Source organism: Papilio xuthus, unplaced genomic scaffold (assembly GCF_000836235.2).
Source record: "Papilio xuthus unplaced genomic scaffold, Pxut_1.1 DF827542.1, whole genome shotgun sequence".
Classification (NCBI taxonomy): domain Eukaryota; kingdom Metazoa; phylum Arthropoda; class Insecta; order Lepidoptera; family Papilionidae; genus Papilio; species Papilio xuthus.
This window is the reverse complement of record NW_013531107.1, coordinates 4,657,768-4,682,359: the sequence shown is the minus strand read 5'-3', so window position 1 is coordinate 4,682,359 and position 24,592 is coordinate 4,657,768. Positions and strand designations below refer to the sequence as shown.

General features: G+C 35.5%; 6 protein-coding genes across 11 annotated transcripts; 4 read left to right on the top strand and 2 right to left on the bottom strand.

Moving 5' to 3' along the window:
• Positions 1-230: 230 nt before the first annotated feature.
• Positions 231-2,240, top strand: U3-55K (U3 small nuclear riboprotein factor 55K). The gene has a single exon (XM_013313551.1). It carries the CDS (start codon positions 866-868, stop codon positions 2,210-2,212), a length of 1,347 nt encoding a protein of 448 aa, XP_013169005.1. The 5' UTR covers positions 231-865; the 3' UTR covers positions 2,213-2,240.
• Positions 2,241-2,743: 503 nt separating this feature from the next.
• On the bottom strand, positions 2,744-6,314 carry SC35 (SR family splicing factor SC35). Of its 3 annotated transcripts, XR_001227950.1 has the most exons (5): positions 5,970-6,313; positions 5,725-5,865; positions 4,807-4,983; positions 4,165-4,230; positions 2,744-3,425 (listed from the first exon to the last, which is right to left on the bottom strand). XR_001227950.1 is itself a non-coding variant. In NM_001312491.1 (4 exon segments), coding segments are annotated over 3 exon segments (456 nt in total). In that variant the 5' UTR covers positions 6,116-6,119; the 3' UTR covers positions 2,781-4,230; positions 4,807-4,814.
• A 266-nt stretch (positions 6,315-6,580) lies between these two features.
• LOC106118905 (uncharacterized protein C1orf194) lies at positions 6,581-8,000 on the top strand. Its single transcript, XM_013313667.1, has 3 exons — positions 6,581-6,890; positions 7,162-7,330; positions 7,813-8,000. Exons 1-3 carry the CDS (start codon positions 6,709-6,711, stop codon positions 7,951-7,953), a joined length of 492 nt encoding a protein of 163 aa, XP_013169121.1. The 5' UTR covers positions 6,581-6,708; the 3' UTR covers positions 7,954-8,000.
• Positions 8,001-8,439: 439 nt separating this feature from the next.
• On the top strand, positions 8,440-10,657 carry LOC106118877 (uncharacterized). 3 transcript variants are annotated; one of them, XM_013313640.1, is made up of 5 exons: positions 8,440-8,635; positions 8,755-9,432; positions 9,520-9,603; positions 9,996-10,132; positions 10,333-10,657. In XM_013313640.1, the coding sequence occupies exons 1-5, from the start codon at positions 8,623-8,625 to the stop codon at positions 10,615-10,617; spliced, it is 1,197 nt and encodes a 398-aa protein (XP_013169094.1). In that variant the 5' UTR covers positions 8,440-8,622; the 3' UTR covers positions 10,618-10,657. The 3 variants fall into 3 exon arrangements, with proteins under 3 accessions (XP_013169094.1, XP_013169093.1, XP_013169095.1); XM_013313639.1 differs by having other exon boundaries at positions 8,755-9,435; XM_013313641.1 differs by lacking the exon at positions 10,333-10,657 and having other exon boundaries at positions 8,755-9,435; positions 10,010-10,059.
• Positions 10,658-13,342: 2,685 nt separating this feature from the next.
• stc (nuclear transcription factor, X-box binding stc) lies at positions 13,343-21,865 on the bottom strand. 2 transcript variants are annotated; one of them, XM_013313902.1, is made up of 17 exons: positions 21,535-21,865; positions 20,058-21,434; positions 19,689-19,865; positions 19,343-19,562; positions 18,925-19,088; positions 18,486-18,690; positions 18,214-18,338; positions 17,923-18,050; positions 17,182-17,335; positions 16,617-16,813; positions 16,043-16,167; positions 15,630-15,815; positions 15,454-15,543; positions 15,103-15,301; positions 14,819-14,971; positions 14,515-14,651; positions 13,343-14,259 (listed from the first exon to the last, which is right to left on the bottom strand). In XM_013313902.1, the coding sequence occupies exons 2-17, from the start codon at positions 21,265-21,267 to the stop codon at positions 14,145-14,147; spliced, it is 3,585 nt and encodes a 1,194-aa protein (XP_013169356.1). In that variant the 5' UTR covers positions 21,268-21,434; positions 21,535-21,865; the 3' UTR covers positions 13,343-14,144. The 2 variants fall into 2 exon arrangements, with proteins under 2 accessions (XP_013169356.1, XP_013169357.1); XM_013313903.1 differs by having other exon boundaries at positions 13,343-14,256.
• Positions 21,866-22,281: 416 nt separating this feature from the next.
• On the top strand, positions 22,282-24,561 carry LOC106118864 (NADH-ubiquinone oxidoreductase 75 kDa subunit, mitochondrial). Its single transcript, XM_013313620.1, has one exon. The coding sequence runs from the start codon at positions 22,350-22,352 to the stop codon at positions 24,498-24,500; it is 2,151 nt and encodes a 716-aa protein (XP_013169074.1). The 5' UTR covers positions 22,282-22,349; the 3' UTR covers positions 24,501-24,561.
• The last annotated feature ends 31 nt before the right edge of the window (positions 24,562-24,592 follow it).

Sequence of the window (24,592 nt, the reverse complement as noted above, 5' to 3'; positions counted from 1 at the left end):
TTTTCAGATTACTCTATTAATGCACCACCAACATTTAAACCCACAAAAAAATATTCAGATATATCTGGGTTACCAGCACCCTATGTGGACCGACATTCGAAATTGTTCTACTGTAATGTAGATGAGTTTGCAACCATAAGAAGTTTGCCAATGGACATTACTGCAGGTTATTTGCAATTAAGAGGAGCGAATACAATTGTTGGATAAAGAAAGATATTATGACTATCATTGAGTGAACTTTTCTTCAAAAAGTAGTTCTCCGTTTTGCAAGAAGATAATAGTTTATAAATAAAAAAAATTTAATGCAATTTGTTGTATTTCTGGGTCCATCATATTTTTTTAATCTATCTATGAAATATGTCTCATTAATGCTTATGTAAAATATCCTATTGCTTTTATTTTAGGTGGGAAGAACAGTTGTCAGTTGTAATTAAAATTTTCTACATCAAAATTTAATCTTGCGATAATAATATATGACTGTTAATAAGAATGAAAGATTGTGTGATTTGTTGTGATAAACAAACGAGATGTGATTTTGGAATGGTGAAAAATATTTATATGCCTACGTAACGTTACTTAAAAAATTTAATTAAGATTAAGTTAATTATTGTAAGATCATCCATTTATGGCATTATGATTTCAGTTAAATAAGTATAATATCATTAAAGTATTATGCAAAATTTCCAAGACATTTATTGGTATGTTTCCGAACGAACCTTTAATGTTATTAACGAATGTCAATGTCAAAATGACGGGAGAGATACAAATGTCAAATGCCAATCCAGCGTGCTAAAAATTTCTTGGCGCTGGCAGTTATTAAAGTTTATGAGAAATAATTATTGGTGAGATAGATATATAAATCAAAATGTCTTCATCATTTTTTCAAAAAGGTAAATCAAGGCAAGTATTCAAAAGAAAAGGTGAAAAAATAAACAAACCCAAGTCAAAAAAACAAAACGCTCCTAACCTAGAAAACGGTCAAGAATCTTCTGATAGTGAATTAGACCTTAAAAAGTTTTCCGACGCTGAAGAATCTGAAAGTGATCATGAAACTGCTGAAGAAAAGAAGCTAAGACTGGCAAAAAAATATTTAGAAGAAATTGAAAAAGAGGAAGCAAAAAGAGCAGAGGCAAAAGAGTTAGATGATGCCATAGAGAAACGATTACAAAAAGATTATTTGGAACAGAAAGGCAAATTACGTGTTAATGTTGCGGATAGTTATGTTGCACCAACTGACAATGATTGCAAGTTAATCCGTGCCAGGGAACACCGGCTCACACTCACATGTGTCTGTGTCAGTTTTGATGGACAGTATGTTTTCACTGGCTGTAAGTCTGGATGTCTTATTAAATGGGGAATAAAAGAAAAAAGAAAACTTGGCTGCTTAACATTTAAAACTCATTCTAATTTCTTCAAAGGTAGTATAACATCCGTTGCTATTTCTTCAGACTCAAAATTCTTAGCTACCTCAGATGAATCATCTAGTATAAATATATGGGATCCACATACGATGAAACATGTACGTACATTCAATGGTCATAAAGACATTGTAACAGGCCTTGTTTTTAGAAGAAATACACATGATTTGTACTCGGCAAGTAAGGATAGATCAATTAAAATCTGGTCATTAGATGAAATGGCTTATGTTGAAACATTGTTTGGTCATCAAGCCCCTATAACTTCCATTGATGCTTTAGCAAGAGAGCGAGCTATCACAGCAGGAAGTCGGGATACCTCAGTGAGAATATGGAAAATTGTAGAAGAATCACAACTTATATTTAATGGACCCGTTGGGAGTTTGGATGAAGTTAAATTATTAGATGAAGAACATTTTGTATCAGGCAGTGATAATGGATCTCTTTGTGTGTGGAGTGTTTTGAAAAAGAAACCTTTATGTACTGTGCCTGAAGCTCATGGATCAGAAAATAATGTCCCAAGATGGATAACAAGTTTAGCAACACTTTTAAATTCTGACATGTTCGCCTCAGGTTCTTATGATAATAGTATCAGATTATGGAAAGTGTATGATGCATTTAGAAAAATAATACCGTTGTTTAGTATACAGGCAAATGGTTTTATAAACTGTATGCAATTTACTAAAGATGGGACACAATTGTATGCTGCGGTAGGTCAAGAGCATAAGTTTGGAAGATGGTTCAAGCAGAACAATGCTAAAAATGGATTATTAATAATTAATTTTACGTTTAAGTAATAAGTTTTTAAATAAAATATTATTTTAATTTAGTCTTATTTTTATTTACTGCTGTTTTTATATGACAACACCTATTCTGTCAAATGGTTTCAAAACATAGGCATGCTTTTGTGCCACTGATCTTCATACAACCGTCTATAAACCGTAGTAAAATGTAGTGTCTATTTAATTTTCGCCATTTTGGAGGCAACAGTTCAGGGTGCTAGCGGTGTTGACGATTCGAACTCATATATATCATCAGAAATTGCGTTTAAATCGGAATATAACAAAAGTTATAATTTTCAAGCAATGAAATCCGTTTAGGTATGCGTGTTGTACACACTGATGCGAGATTACACATGTGAAACTTAAAATCGACTAGTCCATGATAGGAAAACTTAGATTTATTAATTTTATATTGGCAACATTGTAACCCGGACTACCCGCGACTGTAGCGTAGCGTCTTAGATGATGATGAACACATCTTTTGAGTGGAACTAGAAAATATGCTATTACTCTAGGAATTTATGAAGGTTTTAAATTAAAATCACATTTATTCTATAACTAAATTTATTTAAGACAAAATTATACTTCATTTCTGCTGATTAACCTCTTACCCCACGTGTCTTCATTCTTGAAAAATTTTAAGGAAGAGGTTAGGTTCAATTAGTCATTTGCGTCAACAACCTATTCCTTAAAACACCTAAAATGATGCAAACTCGGAACACATAGAAAAATATATCCTTAAAAGGTTGTCAAGGTGTGGGTCTAACAGGGCAGGAGGGAATTTCTGCTGTCGCCAATAAACCTAGACGCGCGCATCTGCAAACACAGCTTACACAGCACAGGACTGCCACAGCAAACAGGCCAGCGAGCAGCACCGGCCTGCCAAACAAATGCTCACATTAGTTCTTACTAACTCCGACCAACACTCCACTGGCTGCATCCAGTCTACTTTACTGAACTATTCACAATTTGTATTAGCAAATAAATAATATTTGAAAATTATAAAAATGCTAAAATAATACGCCTGTTCGATTTAGACAGTAAAGGTGATGTGATAATGAGTTAGCGGCAGCCAAATGTACCGACGTAATGCGTGTCTCGGTTTGTCAATAAGTATAAAAGTTTACTCATAACTTATGCACTGCAACAACAGCAAATCAGCAGTTGTCAGCAATCAGCAAAACCCCCCCTCCCGCAAACCGCTCGCTCTCCCAGCAAACTCCACGCCCTGAGCATACCAACATTCAAGTTAATATTACATTTGTTATGTAAAGCTTACAAAATAAAATGATGCCAGACACAACACAGGCTTATTTTTTAAAATATTAAATTAACAACGCTGAAATGTATTATGCCATAAAAAATATTTTGTTCTGGATACTGGCATGCTACAATTAGGGCTCTAAGAAACTAGTTATTGCATTTTTAAAAAAATGTTTTTGACTTGGATAACGAAATTAGTTACCATTTGAAGTTGTGCCATATAATTTCCCAATTTAGCCCATTAATCCCATGGTTGGAACATGATGACCTTGGACATTAGATAATTTTATACCTGAAATTACATCCCTCGACTTTGGAGTCAGTGTAATGCTATTATTACATTTACAATCTGTTGAATTAGTTAAAACAAAAAAATTAAACTACAATAAAATTTTGTGTGTAAACTTAATACTTTAAGACTTGTGTACATGTTGATTTTTTTATTAATAACAACAATCTAAACTGTTCAAAATTAAAGTAATTGCATGAAAATAACCTAATATATGAAAAATTTACGAATAGCCTTAAATGGAGGCTTGTACATCATTTTGTATTTGAGAAAAAGAATTACAAATTGTTACATTACTTGATATTAAGTTTAAAAACTTAAAACTAAACATAAAAACAATTTGTTACAATGAATGTTTGCCACTATGATTGTCATAGTTCGGTCTGTTTTTGCTTAAATTTAGAGGTGCTAGTACCTTGCCAGGTGCTGCTTTGCTTTTCATCTTCCAATCCAGCACAAGCTTCTAGCTGGTACATTTAACCTGCATTAAATTTAATACTTTTAATCTTACTATAAATAAACATATAAATTTAATCAATTATCACTGAATTGATTTTCTTCATTACACTAAACCTGCAGTAATCCAATAAATATTATGCAGGGCAGTGTTGAACTATTGACTTAGTTGGATTATGTACTGCCTAATACACTCCTATAGTTAATTTTTTTAAGGGTACCTTGTAAGCCAACAAATTACAGATTTCTTGAGAAGACTTTCATATACTCTGACATACAAATAGACTCAACATGTTACCTCTGGTCATCGGTATGCTATCTTTGTAATAAGTAATTTAGAACAATCAATAATGCACAATTTTATTAGACTAAAGAATAATCAAAGTGTATTTATGATTATTTTTTAATCGAGTTCAATATCAACAAGACAGAATCTTAAAGTACAGGACAACCAAAGAAATATAACATAGGAAAAGCTCATCAAAACATAATCAATATTTTAATTTAAAAAAAATCTATGAATATTTCAGCGATCAAACTAAACTCTGCTGCACTGCTAGGTCAGGGCTGTAAAGAAAATACTGAATTGTTTAAAACTCACCCAATACTTCAATGGCGGGAGCGCGAGCGGGAACGGCTGCGGCTACGGGAGCGTCCGCGGGAGCTCTTCGAGTCGGACCTAGAGCGGGAACGGGAGCGGCTGCGCGAGTAGGAGCGCCGCTTCGACCTCGAACGGGACCTGGATCGACGACGTGAACGAGACCGAGAACGCGATAAGCTAAAAGAAATTATCACACAAAACTTAGTTCACTGAATTACTTCGGAAGTGTTTAGCCGATTTGATACTTGAAATATGATTAAGCTGGTTAAACTGTTGATAATTTACAAATAATAATTGTTAGTAATATGTGGTGAAATTGCTGATAAGATAGTGATTCAAAATTGACTTATCCAACAATAAGTAATACACCTACACCTCTTAAGAGATGTAAGATGTAGGATAAAAATTTTGGATAGCAATTTCTTAAGTATGTACTTTTCTATGGAACATTAGAATATTTGAGATATTTTAAGGCTTTCAAAAAGCTATCTCATTTGTTACATTCCTAAAAATGTTTTAGTCAATCACAACATGTGCTTATAATTTAATGAAGCAGTAGTACAAGTTTAATTAAAAAAAAAATTTTAAACCTTATCACATGAAACATTTTCTTTTATAACATTTATAAACTTTACGATTCCCTTCATCAAAGTGAATGTAGAATCAGATTTTATGAATTTGGGGTGCAAGATATTTCTAACAGTTTTAAAGAGAAGATTGAACATAGGTTACCACCATCTCATTACATGCCCGCGCCACTTGGAGGGAAACAACTTTTAATTAGGCGCCATGTTGAGTTTAAAAATAAGTTAGTAGTTGGACTTCATTAACAATCAGATGATTACAAGATGTTAAGGATAGTTAGATTCACGATTTGCTCGTTTTGTTAATAGAATAAAATAGGAAGAAGTATAATACCTGCGACGGCGATCGTAACGGCTTCTGTATGGCGAAGAGGGGCGACCATAGCGCGCCATTTGTACACGAAGTTCCCTGCCATCTAACATCCTCCCGTCCAAGGAATCCAGCGCATCTTCAGCATCGCGTCTGTCGAAGAACCTAAAAATAACCACAATTAGTGAAAAACCATGTGCGTAAAATACTTAACAAAATGGCGGGACAATTTTATTGTAAAGAAATGAAAGTTATTTTGTGTTCTTTACCTCACAAAGGCAAATCCTCTGCTTTCTCGCGTATAACGATCTCTGGGAATATATATGTCGCCAACGTCGCCACACCTCTCGAATACTCTTCGTAAATCTTCTGCGGTAGTCCGATATGTTAAATTGTCCACTTTCAATGAAACCATGCCATCTATGCGTGGCGGTGGCCTGCCGTAGCTCATTTTGATATTATTTAGGTCCTCAGTATAACAGTTAAAAGAATAAGCAGAACCACGGAACGAAAGGCAAACAAGATGGCGTCACTAAAAATTCCACAATTACGCACTTCTACAGAGACAACCGCGTCCAAGCCATGCAAATCATAGACTAAATTTCAATTTTTCACTTCCTATTTCCTGTTTATGGTCCCACTTTGTCTATTGACAAATTTAGAGTTGCCATGCACTTTAACAGCTCTGGTTGCATTGAAAGATTAACCATTTTATATACTCTTTGGATTAACCGTTTAGGTACATGTTTTAAAATACATTTAAATAACTAAATTATAGATAGGTATCTCTAAAGCGGTTAAATATTATTTAGATAATTTATCAATAAAATTTACTTTGGTTCTGTTGATCACCCTAGGTGTCTTGTTGCCATGGTTACTTTAAGTTTGTAGTCAAAATGACTTAAAATATGACAAATTTTTGTGAACTATAAATTGAGTTGTAGATAATCTTATTTATCAGTATAAAAAACAAAATCGAGTAAATTAATGGTAATTTAGGTTTTCAAAATGGCTGGGATAAAGCAAGTCAGAAACAGAAAGCTTCTTCCAGACTTGCGAAAAGAGGGGCATCTTTCTAAGGAGATAGTATTGTCTACAACCGAGAAACATGGAGTACCAGCAGGCTCAAGGCTTTTTTCACACCACACATTAGCTAGCGTTAGGAAATTAAGTTTTTATCACCCATTCTCGTAAGTGGATCTTTACCACAGTATTTAAATCACTTTAAATATCGCTACTCAGGAGCTCAAGGAAACTTATTCCTAACTGTCCCTCGTTAAAAGGTAGTCATTGTTAGGTAACTAGCGTAAACAATTTGAAGTCTTGCTTAAGCATTTTTTTTAGATTGGTTAGACGTTTCTTTTATTCAATGATAAAATTCACATTTCATAATTTTACATTAGAAACGACCTGATTTACATAACTTTTAGATTTATGTATTAATTTAGAAAAATGTCCTAGCATTCCAGAAGACAGTTTGGACATAATTCTAGCTGCAACATATGACCATTCCTATGAGCATTTTGCGGATAAAGAAGATTTGTACTTGCAACCTGAAACTCGTGGTTGCGAGACTTGGAGGCGCCTCAGAAACACTGTCGGCAAGCCACCTAAGCCTAAGATACCTTTAGTAAGTTTCTTCTAATATTTTGCTTTGTCTTGACCGTAACGGATATTGATTATTTGTTAACTGCTCGAACATCTCGGATTAACCATGGGTTTCCGAGTCTAATATCTCCTTTTAAATCATATTGACGTCTCGGTCTCGTCAATGATAATAATAACAGGGGTGACGATATGTTTTATACAGAGATGATGGACTCAGAAAGCCACGGTTAGGTAACTCTATATAGGTCAGTATGGTGTAGAAGAGCACAAGTGAAATTTTGGCTGATAAAATTACTAGTTCGGTGCCACGGGTTTCTATTAAAATCTATTGTATAAAATTTAACCTTAAGACGTAGAACATACTACGTTGATTTTTACGGATAAAAGTGAAGTCTATGGCACTATACGTGTTAAATAAATTGATTTCAGTATTTTTTATTTCGAATACATAATTATACAATAATAATCTATCATGCTCAGTGAATAAGGTTCAATTTTTACCAGGGTCATCCCATGAAGCGTGGCGGCATCACTGAAAGGAAATCACCGTTTAGCGTTAAACTTATGAACTCCGGCGTCCATTCGTCACAGACTAATCCTGGTTATAGTAGACAACCTGCCGGAGGAGCTATTTTCTTCTACTAACCTATGTTTTATTATAATTTTGTCTCGGATTAAAATGTATAAGTCTATTTTGTTTTGTTATTTTTGAAAAACCAAGACGTTTCACTGCAGAAACTTCCATGCAGAGATATAATATATCGTTTTATTCAAAGAACATTAAAGGGGTTTTTTTATTGAATGTCTCTGCAATGGAATCCCATGGTAATGTTGCTCAAGGGTTCCTCGTCTAAAATTGCATATATTGATTTGGATTATCACTCTAACAGACAATTTAAATCGACTCCCTTATTATCTTTTTTCATACAACCAATACTTAAAGATGGGCTGTGTCCATTTCGGATAAATTATTTAGAAAGGCTCTATAGCCGAATACGATGATACATGATTGATAATCATTGAATAAATTGATGACCTTACATACTTTTTTACACGTTCAGTTCTAATAGTATAACCTCTTTTATAAATAATACGCTATTTGCTAATCTGTCATAATGTCTTTTGTTTCGCATAAATTATGTGACTTTCGGCAAATCACCATCATAGATCTTCATAAAAATATATTGATTTTAATATAGTAACCGTTTCTAAATTAATTATTTTGGTAGTGTTTGGTACAATCCAGTGCTTGTTACAATGTGCGTTTGTCTTAAATAAAAATTACTTATATGTCCACGGTAAGAATCTAAATAAATGGAAACGCGACGTAAGTAATGTTTTCTATTTTATTATTAGCTCGATCATTTAATAAAAAGATTAGATCAACACTTTAAGTTATTCTTTATTTTTATTCGTAAAGATAAATCAATATAATTAAATATTTAGATCCAGGTAAAAAAGCCAAGCGAGTCCAGTCTTGGTATCTATACGAGCAATACAAATCTTTGGAGAAAAATCAGATAGATGGCGCTCAAGTGTTGCGTGATAGATCTTGTCAAGAGAAGTTATTGCATAAGGAGTTAGAAGAACGGCGCGCGCGACGGCATTACTGCAACCAGATGGTCTCCTGCAACAGTGAGGGCCGCATGCAAAGCTGCATGGGTAGCGATGCAGGCACTCTCACCAGCGTTAGCACTAACGACTTCATCGACAACTTCTGCGGCTTTCAAGAATCAGATGACACCATCGTAAATTCAGATCAAACGTATGATCTGTCTTACGAACGAACCAGATATCAAGACGCTAGTGATAATAAGCCAGCTGTAACCTATCAAGAAAACTCCAACACCTTAGAGAGAGAAATAGAGACCAATTCAGACCTCAATACAGAGTTGAACGTCGTCAAACAAAACATCGAGGAGAGTGTTAATATGCAACTCGAAGCTATGAAAGAAAATATTCAGTGTTTAGAGAAATATGCCAAACAATCTTTTGTAGATAAAACCGAGGAGCCGATAAAATCTCTGAAACACTGCTCAGTTTACAAAGCGGAGTACGACAATAGTTTGTTGGCGATATGGTCGGGTTTGGTCTCTTTCGCTTACCAAGTAATGCGACTGAATCGTGGTAATTTACTTTTTTAAATACATTTCATGGTACTTCTGTTAGTAAAATATATAATATTTGAACGTTCTCCCATTGATTTTGCAGGCAATTGCTACTACGATTGCAGCACTCAACTCTTAACCGCTGTATTATTTTGCGATATTCTTTGGAAGGGGGTTAATAAAATGTGTAAGTGTAAATTATTGTTATATCAAAACAGTTCTCAATTTAGATATTTAGAACAATCTTTGAAATTTAAATATATGGTAGCAAAGTTCACTTAATTGAAATAATTATTCTTAACACAAAAAATACGAGATAATTTTTTCTGCTATGAAACCTTAAGTTAAAAAAAAATATATGTAAGGAGAATGTATATAAGAAATCAACTTAAGAAATCTGTTTTCTTTTGTAATAAAATGTTGTTGACATTAGTCTTGGGGCTATTTCAGCATGATCTGCAGCACAAGCAACAAATACAAACAAGAATTCCTTTGTGGAAATCAATTTCGAAATTACAGGCGGTAATAATAAAATACAAATGAATACTTTACCAAAATTTAGAAAATATTAAATTTTAGGTGATATTTTGCAGCCCTACGTTACGCCTATTAAATTTGACAATGATGTAAACTACTCCGGCAACAATAATCTTACGAAGAAACATTACACTCCTTCACATATATCCAAAGGAACACAAAGATCGAGCACTGTAAAGGTAATACGACGAAAAAGGTTCCATTTCATAAGGAAGTAACTCTATTTGTATAACTAAATAAAATTCAAATCTATCCATAAATTTCATTTGGACATTTGGGCGGGATGCGGGGGAGGGTGCTGCGCATCGTCGATGACCTTGAAACGCCAAGATATTTCGAAAGACTAATAATAGTTTTAATATTACGTTGTATTTTCTAGGAACAGTTAAAATTGATAAACATTGGACGAAGAAACAGAAGAAATGTGAAAAATAAAATAAAAGATGACAGTCACGCTTTTCATTGTTTACCGAGCGTTGAAACATTTTCGCCTAGAATACGAATATTCAATAGTTCGACGACAAACAGATGGCTCGAGGAGAGCAATCTACCTAAACGTTCGTGCAGTCAAAATTGTAATTGTCGTAGAGTAAAGAAAGTTGTTAATCCTATGATTAAATTGTCTCGATATATAGACAGTGTGTTGAAAGATCTTGAAGATTAATAGTAAAAAAAAAATTGTTAATAAAAATAATTCATCCCAATTTGTATTTTTATTTTAGAGTTCCATTGTCGAAATGTTTTTAAGAAGTAAGTACTTTTATACTGATATTATAAAGAGGAAAGATTGTTTGTTTTTGGATGTAACGAATAAACTCTGAGTAACTGGCCAATTTTAAAAACTATTTTGTCATTTGAAAGTCATTTGTCATTTATTACTAACATACTACCGTTTTTTTTTTAATTTTTCACGAAGCCACGGACAAAAGTTAGTATTATTTGATTTGAAACATGAATTGGGTAATGAGAAAGAAAAACATCGATTTTTATACTCTTTATTACACAATTATCTGTACAACAGTTAATTTAAACCATAACATTGATTTTAATACGAAAAAATTAAAGAAACCCAGTCACCTTTAAATTCATTGACTTCGTTACGAAAGTTCCAAAACAATTGGTACATAACGTTGCAATTGAATTTTACAAATATGTTTCTTAAACGCTAAATATGATTTAGAACACATTATTCGTGCGATATGTTAATGCATTTATTATCTGTCGTAAAAATATAAACATGAAAAAAAAACAACTGAGGCTTGAAATGAAATATTAATCTTTATACCGTTGGTTTCTGAGACCAAAATCTCCGTATAAAACATATCGTCATCATTATCTTTGACAAAACAGAGATAACGATTTGTTTTAAATGAGGATTTTGATCCCAGAAACCCACGGTTAGTCAGGTTAGTACTTTAAGAACAAAAGGTTTTATAAAACTTGAAAACAGAAGATAGAGAAAAAAAATCTTAGGGTAGGTTTCCACTGTCCATCTCGTGAAAAGTACAAATTTTTCTAAAGATGAAATAGGTAACCTATGGTAGAAAGTAGCCCATGGTTATTAACTAGTCCAATAAAATTCCGTGTAACCCTTGTTTAACCGTTTATAAATACTGTTAATACCTAATATTGTATTGGCAGTGATGATACATAGAAGTATACGTAAGCTAATATTTATAAGAGTAAATTTAAAAAAAAGGAAGAAGCAAAACTAAAAAAAGTAAGATACAAATGAAAAATATATTTATGGACATTAGTAATGAATTTATTCGACGATATAAACGTCGTTTTCACTTCCACAACGAAAACTTTACAGTCGAATCTGAATAAGCGAGAAACTTCTACAAGCGAGAGTCATTGTCCGGTCCCGACGGACGACCTCCATAAGCGTGAAACTCGAGTTACAATTAAACATACCCAGGTTTGACTGTATTTTAATTCTTCTTATTTTGTTTAAAAAAAGATTTTTTTTATGTGTATCCGCCGTGAAAACTCACGTTCAATACTACGAGTTTTAAAATTAATTACTTAAACAGCTTTAATTTTGTAATAAAGAAATAAAAAATGACATTTAATTTTATTGAAATAAAAAATACAATAGAAAATAAATGATGAAAAGATAGGCTATTTTTAACCTATGAGTAATGTGATGATTATGCTAACATTGGTAAAATGATATTGGATGAATCATAGACAATAGTTTTCGTTTTAATCCTCTGACCTGTCTCTATGATCTCTATGGTTCAAAACCAAGACCAATATTGTAATTGGTACTGCACATGCGCTTTTCATAAATAAACAAAGATAATTTAGACATAAATTTTTTGTATTAATTTACTATTACTTATAATATTTTTTAAATAAATGGAAATTGGAAAAAAAATAAAAAATCATTAAATACGATTTTTTTCTTTTTATCTACGATTCTAGAAAAAAAAAACATTTTTTTTAATAAACGAAGACTACAATATATTCATTCTTATAATATTTTTTATACGTTATATTATTGGCTGTTAAATCAAAACCGGAAAATTGTATAAAGAAAAAAACATCCAAAATGTGTTGAGATGAGAACTTTAGGGTTCAAATATAATAGCTTGTGTTGACATTTTGTCATCTCTCAAATTCTCTTTGAACAGAAAGAGACCACAATACAGTTGAACCAGCGGAACTAGAAAAAATGCATTCGCTTCGAAGTAATTCCATAACGAACTTTAAAAATGTATGGAACTGACAATAACTTTCGATTAGTCACGTTATTATCGTGCGTCAGTTCCATACATTTTTGAAGTTCATTATGCAATCGATTCGAAGCAAATGCACTTTGTCTAGCCTTTCATGCTAAGCGAGGAATCTCTACAAGGGAGAAAAATATGGACTTGGATTTCTCTCTTAGCTTTGACGTCAAAACCCACACAAGTAACGTTAAAAAAGGCTAAGTATTATGGAACGTTAAATATTTTGAATAGCAATTTTTTTCTCATATTTTTCTTCTACTGATATTAATTAACTATAAAACATTGGTACAAACACGTGTTTACATTTTTTCAAATGAACAAGATTGTATTCCAGGCCATTTTCTTTAGTCTTATCTAAAAACGAGTAATATTATTTTTTTTATAATCAATTTTCGCTTTTGAATATTTTTTTTGGATATTTTCGATTATTTGTATTATTGATTGCTACTAAATAATTTAATGAACTGGCAAAGATTATTATTGTTTCAATTTTAAAGATATAACGTTAATTATCATAAAAATGTACACGAACATAATAACATGATACCTGCTCAATAACAGTTTGCTTTTACAAAAACTTAAAGCAATTAAGTAGTTAAGCTATATTAATAACAAACCTTTAATCGACAAACTGGTTGTACATTTTTTTTAAATATTTTGCAAGTATCATGTTATCGTGAACGGATTGTAATCATTCAATATTATCGATTCAGAAATTTCCGTGTACTTAATTGATAGGCATCGTAGTCTTTATAACGTAAAATAGTACCTTCAAATTTTTTTTGAACACCATGTATATAAATAAAAAACAATACATAAGTTATTGGTTAACCCAATTGGGACTTAATATCTATAAATCCACATATCGATTGAATTAGGTCAGATTCATTCGATAAAGAATATTATCATAAAAATTTAAAAAATCACACTCTAGAATCGCGGCGTTTTGTTTCAATGCAATAGTAATTAATTTATTTTTTTTTTTATTTTTTTTTTAGCTTGAATTTTGACACCGCATCTAAAACTGGAAAGTACCAAAGTATTTGACTATTAAATAAATCTTTTAAGACAAACAATTGACTATATAATGATGTTTGTATATCTTACACTAATTCGTCCAGACGAGGCAAATGTACAAAAAGTTGTATTATGCAAACAGATTTCATACAAAATATAATAAATAAAAAAAAAACATCTTCACAAGTACATATGCAAATTTAGCTGAATTACTTTAGGCTTCTATTTCTGTGATATTGTAAGATATTGTCATCTCTTAAATTATCTTGAAAAAAAAACAGAGACAAGTATCACGTCACTAGAAACCCAGTTATAAAGTCGAACCGGGATAATGAGAAACCTTTATAAGCGAGAAAAATATCGCGGTCCCTTAGACTCTCGGTTATTCAGGTCCGACTGTACATGACCTGACTGCCCTGGACGTATGAGCCATCGTTTAGTTATCAGGCGGGTTATCAAAGTAGTCAATCTTGGGCTCGGAGCGCGCGGGCTGACTGCGAGCCGCCCACGCATTGGTCGATGTCAATGTTGCCCAGCCTCCGGTACTTCTGCTGTAATGTGACAATTTTGAGAGTAAGTACGGATACGGAATCTATAAGTGAAAAATGCTAATTTTTAATTAAAATATACTGGATGTTCAGAAAATACCTAAATACAGTTCGATTACCATGATAATTTTTAACAAGGTTTTGTTTTACAAAAAGGTGTAGCGTGTATCAACTTTGAATCTTTAGGAATTAAATTAAGGGAATTTAGAAGTAGAGAAGTTTGATTAAAGGTGACATTTTTTGATAAATTTGGTGTACCTGGCGGATGTAGTGGGCGTGGCGAGCGCAGGCGTGGGCGGAGGTGCGGCGGGCGCGCGCAGCACGGGCCCTGGTACGCGCCGCTTGCCTGCCTCCCGCGCCAGCACTTCTAGCACACTCATCGCTGGCAACCACGACTGGAAACAATACACATATGAATACAAATCTCATGTTTGTCCGAAATAAACTCGGAAACTAGCAAATTGATTGTGATCAATTTGGGTCGATATATGCCGTACCCTGTGAAGACTTAGTATGAACAATCTATTAGTATGTCCAACATATTGTGTTTGTATTTACGTACTTTCTCCCTGTCAGCGGTGGCGACGACATTGCGATTGGGCTCTGCGTCGTATGCGACGCTCTCACAGCCGAAGTGTTCGCACAACTCATGGATGAACTGACGCTTCTGACGATTCATCGATGGGAAAGAGTGCGCGCGCGTCTTCTGCTTAGACTGAAAAAATACATTGAAGGTTAAAATAGTGTCGAGTATTCCCTTTCCGCTCCCTTGTATTAATGTTAATAGGAGGCGTTGCCGAGAGTGTTTAGAGGCGGGGCATAAATGTCAGGGGGCGTGTCTGATACCTTCTTGGCGCGTTGCACTAGCTCAGTGAGGGAGTCGTGCACGTTCTGTGCGAAGGCGGGCTCGCGCACTGCAGTGGAGCGCACGTGTTCGCTGTAGCGTGGCGCTAGTTTGGCGGATACGTCAGGGTTGCGGATCTGCAGAGCCAGCGCCAGCTGCCGGCTGCGCGCCTCCATACGACACTCGTCGTCGCACTCTAGACTACATAACAAAAGTAACATCAACAAACTGACTTATTGAGTTCCATCCAATTTTGAACATGCCGGTCATAAGCTTTCGCAATGAAAGAAAGTTTGCCAACATTTTCGGCTTGTTTCATTGGTCAGGGTACAAGTAGAATTTTTTATACATACGTCTTCAGCATAGCTCCGGGGCGATGCACTTCAGACAAGTCCAGGGAGGCTCCCTCTTGCATTTTCGAAGCTGCCAGCGCACTCATCATTCTGAAAGATAAACAGTTATAAATATTAGGATTTTATTTAGTACATTATAGTGACGTTTTTTATATACAAGGTTTGATAGTACATACTTAGCGTAATCCCTGGCGTTCTCATGGCAGGGCCTGTCTGCTGAGCGGCGTGCGCAGGCGCATGTGGCACGCACGAGGCGGCGGCAGGGCGCGGCGCTGGGGCAGACTCCGCCGTTGTCCACGTGGCAGGGCGCCGCACACGGGTGTCCGCAGCTTGCGCGCTTCTCCGTGCACGCTTGCTTACATCTGCACACGTAATATTAAGATAACAATTGTTTTCTATCAAATATATTATGTTAAATGGAATATAGAGCCCAATAAACGATCAAACATGTTTGATCAAGCTACTTGTTAAATCTAGTGCCAAATAAACAGTACAAAATATCCTTCCTCGTGTCATCCTGCTCTTTATTATTAAAAAAAACTGAGATAAGGATATGTTCGTCAATTTCATCAAAATAAAATATAATTACTTGTCAGTATCACAGGGTCCCTTGTGGCAGGTCTTCGTGCAGGTGTGCTTACCGCATGGTAAGGGCTTGCCACACGGTAACCCACACGAGAACTCCTCTTGGCTGCACGGTATTGTCTTCCGCTCCTGGTTACATAGTATGACAACAATCTTACTACATTATTTTAAATTATTACTATCAAAATACTGCATAATATAAAAATTACTCTATTTCTGCCCAAATCAATTTTTTTTCGATATATGAAAAAAAAATTACAATCTGTCAAAAATATTAAAATAACTAAAACAGGGAATCATTTAAATGGCCGCCATGTGAGATTTGGCATTCTTCTGATTACTTAATACAATGGAATTGAATTAAAGAAAATAATTACATTTTATTACATAATATGTTGCCTCTATCCGCGCGGAAATAAAAAAAAACTCTACAAGTCCTTCTAGACTATGTTCTACATCAATACCAAATTTCAGCGAGGTCTATACAGCCGTTCTAGAGTTACTATCAAACAAACATCCATCCATCCATCTAAACATTCGCATTTATAATATTAGTAAGATATTCATATATTTTGTACCTCATGTTTTCCATGGCACATCTTAGTGGTGAGAACAACGCAGGGCGGGCAGTCTCCGGTGTGGCAGGAGTGGTGCGGCGGGTGGTGGCAGGGTCGCTCGCGCCGGCAGGGGGCGTGGCACACGGGCGGACGTGTTCCGCACCTGATTGGTGGCAATAACACTTCCATGCCACACTCACAATGCAGCTCTTCAAAACCTTGAAAAGACATTGTTTTTTTTAATAACGTTTCTTTAGCAAAATGTCAATAGACCTTTTTTATATATGTATTTGGACTACTTTACAGCAATATTCAGCTGTGCGTTAAGTACGAACACGGACAAAGTTACATTCCATGAAAATTATAGCGCTAGTAGATATAAATCTGTAAATTCAGAAATACACAAAATATCTAAGATATAGTAAACATACGAAAGTTCTAAATAAATTATGCTTTTTTCGCTTTTTCATAAAATATCACGTTTTATTAGTCACGGTCAAGTCCACCCACGCGACGAACAGTACATCTTTCATGAGACATTTTAAAATATGTTATTATTTTTGTATTTTTAAAGTGTGTCACTTACTGACGCGGGGGCAGGGGGCGCAGTGTCCGGTGTGACAGAACTCCTCACAGCGGTGCAGCTGACAGGACAGCGTGCGTCCGCACACCACCGCGCATCTGTGCGACTGCGCCGCGCAACAAGCAGTGCGGCAACGATGACGACCGCAAGACAACTTCTGTAAATAACAACTGTTAGGAAGAAAAACCGACACAGTGCCGGTGTATCGGCGCAACTCTGGCCTTATTAAAATATCAATGTTTATGTCCCCTCACCTATCATTCCAACACTTGACTTGGTAATGCAAGCACGTCATTCGCGCAAAACGAATCTAACCAATAATGTCTAAAATAACACATTTTTTTAAATTATGGGAGATTAATTTATTACTATTGTAGACTTCCGAGCACAAACTTTAAACTAGAGTTTAAAGTTTGTGCTCGGAAGCTACCCCCCCGTACCTCCCCCTAGCATCACCCTTATAACCTAAAATTGAAATTTATCTTGACAGTCAAGCATTATTTATAAAATAGTTGCCGTTAAATATGAAAAGATAAAAAATAGGTATAACTAATTTTAATTATGAAATTCAATATTATCATTACATATTTTGATAAAAATGATTAAGACAGAGGTCAAGTGCGAGTTTGATAAATTCCTACATAGTAACAACTAAAAAAATAAAGCTTAAACATTGTTAAGCCCATAATGTTATCTTTAAGGTGAGGTTTAAATGAAGTTGGTTAATCCACTGCGGTGATTTACCTTGTTACATTTCTTCTGGCAGAAGACATTGTTCAGCATGTCGGGGAGGTCTGAGCAGGGCACCTCTCGGCTCGAATGTCCGCAGCGACACGGCAACAAAGTCTTATCGGGACAAGTCGGACACGGACCTGTAAATTGAAGAATTTAATGATTAAATAAATGAAATAAATCTATTTTTTTAGTTTTTATGAAGATATAGCAACTATTTTTTTTATGGGGTCTATATTTTCATCATCTAAGTAGCTTATCATTGATCATTTGAAAATAATAAAATGTGTCAAAAAGACATACCTTCATGACACAATTGTTTACAAAAGTGTTTATCTCCCTCCGGACCACAGGGCAATGGCTTGGCACAGATGTTACCGCATAGAGGAATCGGGTCGGTGCAGGATTTCCGTTGATCCTTTTCTATCCTGTTTTAAAATAAATATATATAATATAACTATCCACAGGAACTTTAAAATAATCTACAATTGCCATTCCAACAAAAAAAAATCATACAAAGATAAAATAGCTGTCGGAGTGAATTTCCTGAGAATTGGGCAAAAAGGTATTGTTACTTAGTGTTGCCGCAGGGGCAGGAGCGCACGTTGTCAGGGCGCAGGGGGCAGGGCGCGCAGGGCGGGGCGTGGCAGACACGCCGGCACACGTGCGCGCCGCACGACAGCACGCGCGCGCACGCCGCGCCGCACGACCACGCCTGCTCGCCACTCGTGTCCGACGTGCACGGTACTGACCGCGTCTTAGCCGCGGGGCAGTAGCACACTGATGATAACACAACGTAATTAATTAATCCTATTATCTAATATTATAAAAGCAAATGTTTGGATGGATGGATGTTTGTGAAGGTATCATTGAAACAGCTCAACGGATTTAGTTGAAATATGGCGGTAGTCTAAATGGACACGTAGGCTACAAATGAAGAGTTCTTTTAATTTCGCGCAGACTCGTAGGCAACAGCTAGTGAAAGTATAAACATTACATAATTTTTGTAAATACCTTGTGTGACAATTTCTGTGCATTCATCACAGGGTCCCTCGTGGCACTCTCTTTGACACTCGTGTACGCCACAGCTGAGCTTGCGACGGCACGCACGACCGCACAGCTGCGCCAACTTACTGCTGCATAGCACCGAACGAGTCTCCGCACCACACCCACATTGTCTAACAAAATAAAAATATTATTCACTGCTTTAAAACAAACAATATAAGCTATTAGTTAGATTAAGCTTTGGAAATTCAATAATGTTTGTTAAGAAAAAGTTTTTGTTACTTTGCCAGGTAAAATAAAAAAAAAATGTTCCTAACATTGGTTATCAAAATTACACATAATTTATGATTATAAAATTTGAAGGAAACATCAATTCTCATACCAAATCATATAAATATTGTGGCTAATCCCATCATATTTAACTTACTTGCTTATCGTCGCTTGGCAAGGTGGACAGGGACCAGGATGACAGAGTAAAGTACAGGGATGTGGACAGTTCCTTGGTCGACGGCACGACTTGCCACATGTGTGAGCACTGACCGAGCCACGTGAGTACTCTGGTGATTTAACAGCACCGCACATGCAACGGTACTCTGTTGGGATGTCTTCATTCGTGTTTTGGCATGCCGGACATCTCCATTTGCCTTCTGTTAGTTACAATTATTGTATTATTAATGAAAAACTAATAATACAGATAATACAAGTTAAAAAAGGTAATATTTAAACTAGATAGATTTGACTAATTATTTCTTCAACTTGATTATGTAACTTACCAACTAAGCTGCTTATGGCCCATTTTCTTATGCATCTAAGATGTAAAACATGATAACAATTTGAACACCACCATACAGAATCAGTCTGTTTGACTCTTTCACAGCACACCAGACATTCTAAAGTACCCTTGTCTAATTGTTCAGTGAGGCGCTCACGTTGTGTCACGTTGGTGTTGCCTGAAAGACAAAATATTTTTGATTATTTTATGATATAAAAATTAATATGAAACAATGAAAATATAATTAATGATAAAGTTACTGTAAAGTTTTGGTATTATTAAAATATGCTTTGCGGTTAAAAAAGGAAATGGACATGTATGAGACTTGCAATGAAGAATATCTTTTACATTTATTTAGGCTTTTACATACCTCCGGAGTCATTAGTTGGCTTATTTCTTCCTTTTGCTGGACTAGCGGTTTTTTCATGCTTATTATTTGCTACTCGTTCCACTCTTTCATCTCTATAATGCATGTAAGTATTAGCATATTGTTCATCTTCAACATTATTACGTTCTACTGTCCGGACGCGTTGACTGCCAATCCAGTTTCGATTTCTTCCAGAACTTTCCCCTCTACCATTCCTAACATCTTGACTATTTTTATTAATAGAACTGTTATAGAAAGTACGACCTGCGTCCGAATCTTTATTTTTTGATTTAGAATTTGATTTTGATTGATTATTTTCATTTGCATATCTTCTTGTTTCGTTTCGGTTTCCCGTTTCGAAATTTCGTTGATTTTCGTTTTGATGGTTGGAGGTCTCATTAGTTGAGTTTTCTGGTTCTTTCTGGACCGATGATTCTTTTTGTTGGTTTGATTGATAATTATTACTACTATGTCCATTACGGTAGCGCCCATTTAATTCTTGGTTTGATTCATTATTACGTTTATTTTCATAACGATTATTAGACTCACGATTACGATTACCTTCTGTATTTTTATAATTTTTTTGATACCGACTAAAATTGTTCATTTCACCTTGTGAGTTAGCTGTTTCATTGTTGCTAGGTCTTTCTCTCCAATTGCTTTCTGATGATTTAGAATTACCGCTTCTGTTATCTGGTGCGTCTTTTGTAACTGAAGTTTCTTGTGAAGTACTTTGAGAAGTAGATGCCACATTAATAGAACATTTTGGTACAAATTCTGTTGCAGTTGGTGTCAATTTTGAATTCATTACAACTTCATTTGAATAAGTATTTAACTCGGGTACTGATTGGTTGTATTGATTTTGAACATTAACTGAATAAGTGTCTACAGTATTACCTGCATTAGGGTTATGGTGTCCATAACCAAATTCCATCTGTGGATTTTGTGTTGGTACATTTTGGTAGTTGTACTGGTTAGTTGGATATGCTTGGTACTGTACATTATTGTAATTAGAAGCATTATTTTGTGGAACACCATTACCCTGCATTTGTGTTAAAAATTCATTAAAACTTACATATTGGTTGCTTGACTCATATTGTCTGTTGTCATAGTATGGTTGATTTACATATTGCCCATTTAAATCTCGATTCCATGAATTAGGCGGCACTTGGAATTGGTTGTTATAGCCGTAAGAATTATTCCACTCAGACATTTTTGGATATTGTAAAAAAAATACTGAGAAATATTGTGAAATACTTTGCTAAATACTTATAAAAGAAACACTAATTTTTACTATGTTTCGTTGATTTTTGAGGTTTGAATAAATATCAATGGCTACAGGCCGAAGCCTGAAGCCTTTGAAGCGGATTTTGTAATATTCTGAAAGAAAATTTGGCATTAATTCTCATCTAAGGTAATTTGAATTTCATTTTGGTGACATGTGCTACTTATTCATTTCACAGTAATAACATTTACTTACCACCAATTAAATGTTACTTTGCGGATGATTTTATACAATAAAACTTTTTACAAACCAAAAAAATGAAAATAATTTAAGAACTCAAAAAATATTAAGAATCTAACGATGGATATGACAAGATGAATTGGTTTCGGTGCATGAGGAGGGGAGGGGTGGTCGACGTTGACAGTAGGTTTTTTTACATGACGGTACCAACAAGGTATCGCTTTTATATGATCTTTGCATGTTATAGTAGAATTACATGCATATAAATAATATTTATTTGATGTTTCAAATTCGGTACTACGGTAGGTTTCTTAATATTTATAATAATGAAACCGCCGAGCCGACTGATTTAAAACTAAACAAAATTTCAACGTAAATAAAAGAATCGCCGAGAAAAAAGACCCAAAAATGTTGCAAGGTATAATAATTAAAACAAGATTATAAAATATGGTGTATGTAAACATAGGTAAAAATTTAGTTAAATAAAAATAAATCGTTAAATAAGATTATAAGCTTATGGATTATAATGTTAATATTAGGTTCTGGTTGGGTTATTTACATACATTTTCTTAACATGAAGTCATTGTATACTTGTCTAAAGCCGCGTTTTCACAGTCCGAGTGTGCATGGACCCAGTGAATTCGATAACTACTTAAAACTACTCGTATCGTATCGTGTTAACACATTCACATGTTTAATTCTGGCTGTAGATAGGATATTTTATTTTGATGCCAGTAAATGGTGTCAAATGTTTCAATTTGATTGTCATAAAACTTTTAAGTAACCTTTTGAATTTTTAAGATTGTGGTACGCTTGAACATATGTAAAATATGTTTAGAGTTTACGACAAGTTGATAGCAAATGCAAGTGGAATCTTCCAGAAAATTCCAAGGAGGAACCAAAGCAAAAATGTGAACGTTTTTATAAACGGTAAGGCTGTAGAGGTGCCGAGTTACTTTACAGTGCTACAAGCTTTACGAAGGGAGCGGGTGACTGTCCCCACATTTTGCTATCACGACCGTTTGTCTATAGCTGGCAATTGTCGAATGTGTCTCGTGGAAATAGAGGGCGGATGGAAACCGCAAATTGCTTGCGCTACTCCAGTGTACAAAGACATCAAGATTCGCACTAATTCAAAAATGGCACTACAGGCTCAAGAAGGCGTGCTAGAATTCATTCTAGCCGATCATCCTCTTGATTGTCCGATTTGTGACCAAGGTGGTGAATGCGACTTACAAGATTTGACTATGAGATTCGGTAACGACAGAACCAGGTTCACCGAAATACATTTTCAAGGGAAGCGAGCCGTCGAGAACAAAAATCTTTCGACTCTGATCCGCGCAGAGATGACGAGATGTATCCATTGCACTAGGTGTATAAGATTCGCATCGCAAGTCTGCGGCATGGATGTATTAGGCACAACCGGACGTGGAGGCGAAATGCTTGTCGGGACTTACGTAGATAAAAAGTTTTTCTCAGAACTATCTGGAAATATTATCGATCTTTGTCCAGTCGGTGCTTTAACGGCGATTCCGTACATGTTCAAAGCAAGGCCATGGGAGGTCAAGAGAGTGAACTCCATCGACGTCACCGATGCGACGGGCACAAATATTATCCTAAATCAGCGGTTTAACAGGGTCCTGAGGGTGTTGCCTCGTGAAAACAACGAAGTCAACCAGGAATGGTTATCGGACAAAGGACGTTGGGCTATCGATTCTCTGGAGATGCAAAGATTGGTTACGCCCATGTGTCGGGACGAGGATGACTCTCTCGTTCCTATTGAATGGGACGTTGCTTTAAAATTGGCTTGTAAGCTGTTAAAGGAATCGTCGTCATCTCCTAATAGAATTATGGCTATAGCTGGCCCACATTGCAACGTTGAAACATTGGTCACTTGCAAAGATCTTCTTAACGTGATCGGATGTGAGAACACATACGTAGAGCGCTCTCTCGCCTTCACAGGGTCGGGTGCCGATATCAGATCAGCGTATAGCCTTAACGTTAGTATGAAGGATATTGCAAAAGCTGATAAAATATTGCTTGTAGGTACTAACCCCCGCTTCGAAGCGCCAATCTTAAACACGTGGATAAGGCAGGCTTATATCTTTAATGAGTGTGATATTTATGTGATCGGACCGGAGTGCGAATACAACTATCACGTCGAGTACTTGGGATCGGATACGAGGTCGATAACTTGTGCCAAGACTATTATGAAAGATGCGAAGAAACCGCTCATATTTGTCGGCGTATCCCAATTGTGTACCGATTTTGCTGGTGGATTAATGACATCCTTATGCGACCTGGCGAAATCGTTAAGGTCGTCATTAGATTGGGGAGTACTAAACATTGTCACATTAGAAGCAAGCTTCGCTGGTGCAATGGAGGTAGGCTGGAAGCCCGGTGCGCTTGCAGCATTGAACGCGGAAAAGCCGACATTGGTAATTTCACTAGGAGCAGACGACACATTTTACGATTGGACTCCGCCGTGCGAATGCGCAGTGATTTATGTCGGATTTCAAGGTGACCGGGGAGCTGAGTATTCTTCTCTTATTTTACCGGGGTGTGCGTATACTGAATCCGGCGGTACATTTTTGAATATGGAAGGTCGAGTCCAGTTCGCGTTGCCCGCCGTGTCGCCGCCGGGCAAAGCTCGTCACGACTGGAAGATATTCAAGGCGTTGGCCGAGTCATACAACATTCCTTTGTTTTATTGCGACATGGATACTCTAGCCTGCAGAATGGGTGTCATCAGTCCCAATTTGGTGCAGTTTGATAAGTTTCAACCCAAATTGTTTTCGGATGTGGTGTGTTCAATGATCAATCATGATGGCAAAACATCGTGCGGATGTATAGATGTTAAGATGAAGTCTATAAAGGATTACTTTTGCTCGGATGTCTTTACATTTAATTCACCAACAATGGTGAAGGCTCAGAAAGCTGTTACCGATTTCCATAACACATCACAATATGTTGCTATCTAGGGATGGCGATTTATTAAAACATGTTTATTTATTAATTTATTGTTCAAATAAACTATTATAGAAATAATTTACTTAATTTATATAAAAGTATA

Excerpts from the sequence above, each read along its gene's own strand:
- LOC106118905 (XM_013313667.1), top strand. The coding sequence starts at position 6,709 with ATGGCTGGGATAAAGCAAGTCAGAAACAGAAAGCTTCTTCCAGACTTG. Across the intron at positions 6,891-7,161 it reads AGTTTTTATCACCCATTCTC|CATTCCAGAAGACAGTTTGG; the intron begins GTAAGTGGATCT and ends AAAATGTCCTAG. Across the intron at positions 7,331-7,812 it reads CTAAGCCTAAGATACCTTTA|GGTCATCCCATGAAGCGTGG; the intron begins GTAAGTTTCTTC and ends AATTTTTACCAG.
- SC35 (XM_013313948.1), bottom strand. The coding sequence starts at position 6,151 with ATGAGCTACGGCAGGCCACCGCCACGCATAGATGGCATGGTTTCATTG. Across the intron at positions 5,866-5,969 it reads AGAGGATTTGCCTTTGTGAG|GTTCTTCGACAGACGCGATG; the intron begins GTAAAGAACACA and ends GGTTATTTTTAG. Across the intron at positions 4,945-5,724 it reads CGTTACGATCGCCGTCGCAG|GTCCCGTTCGAGGTCGAAGC; the intron begins GTATTATACTTC and ends TCGTCGATCCAG.
- U3-55K (XM_013313551.1), top strand. The coding sequence starts at position 866 with ATGTCTTCATCATTTTTTCAAAAAGGTAAATCAAGGCAAGTATTCAAA.
- LOC106118877 (XM_013313639.1), top strand. Across the intron at positions 9,436-9,519 it reads AGTAATGCGACTGAATCGTG|GCAATTGCTACTACGATTGC; the intron begins GTAATTTACTTT and ends TTGATTTTGCAG. Across the intron at positions 10,133-10,332 it reads AAAGATCGAGCACTGTAAAG|GAACAGTTAAAATTGATAAA; the intron begins GTAATACGACGA and ends TGTATTTTCTAG.
- stc (XM_013313902.1), bottom strand. The coding sequence starts at position 21,267 with ATGTCTGAGTGGAATAATTCTTACGGCTATAACAACCAATTCCAAGTG. Across the intron at positions 15,544-15,629 it reads AACGCCAGGGATTACGCTAA|AATGATGAGTGCGCTGGCAG; the intron begins GTATGTACTATC and ends TTTATCTTTCAG. Across the intron at positions 14,972-15,102 it reads TAGTGCAACGCGCCAAGAAG|TCTAAGCAGAAGACGCGCGC; the intron begins GTATCAGACACG and ends GTATTTTTTCAG.
- LOC106118864 (XM_013313620.1), top strand. The coding sequence starts at position 22,350 with ATGTTTAGAGTTTACGACAAGTTGATAGCAAATGCAAGTGGAATCTTC.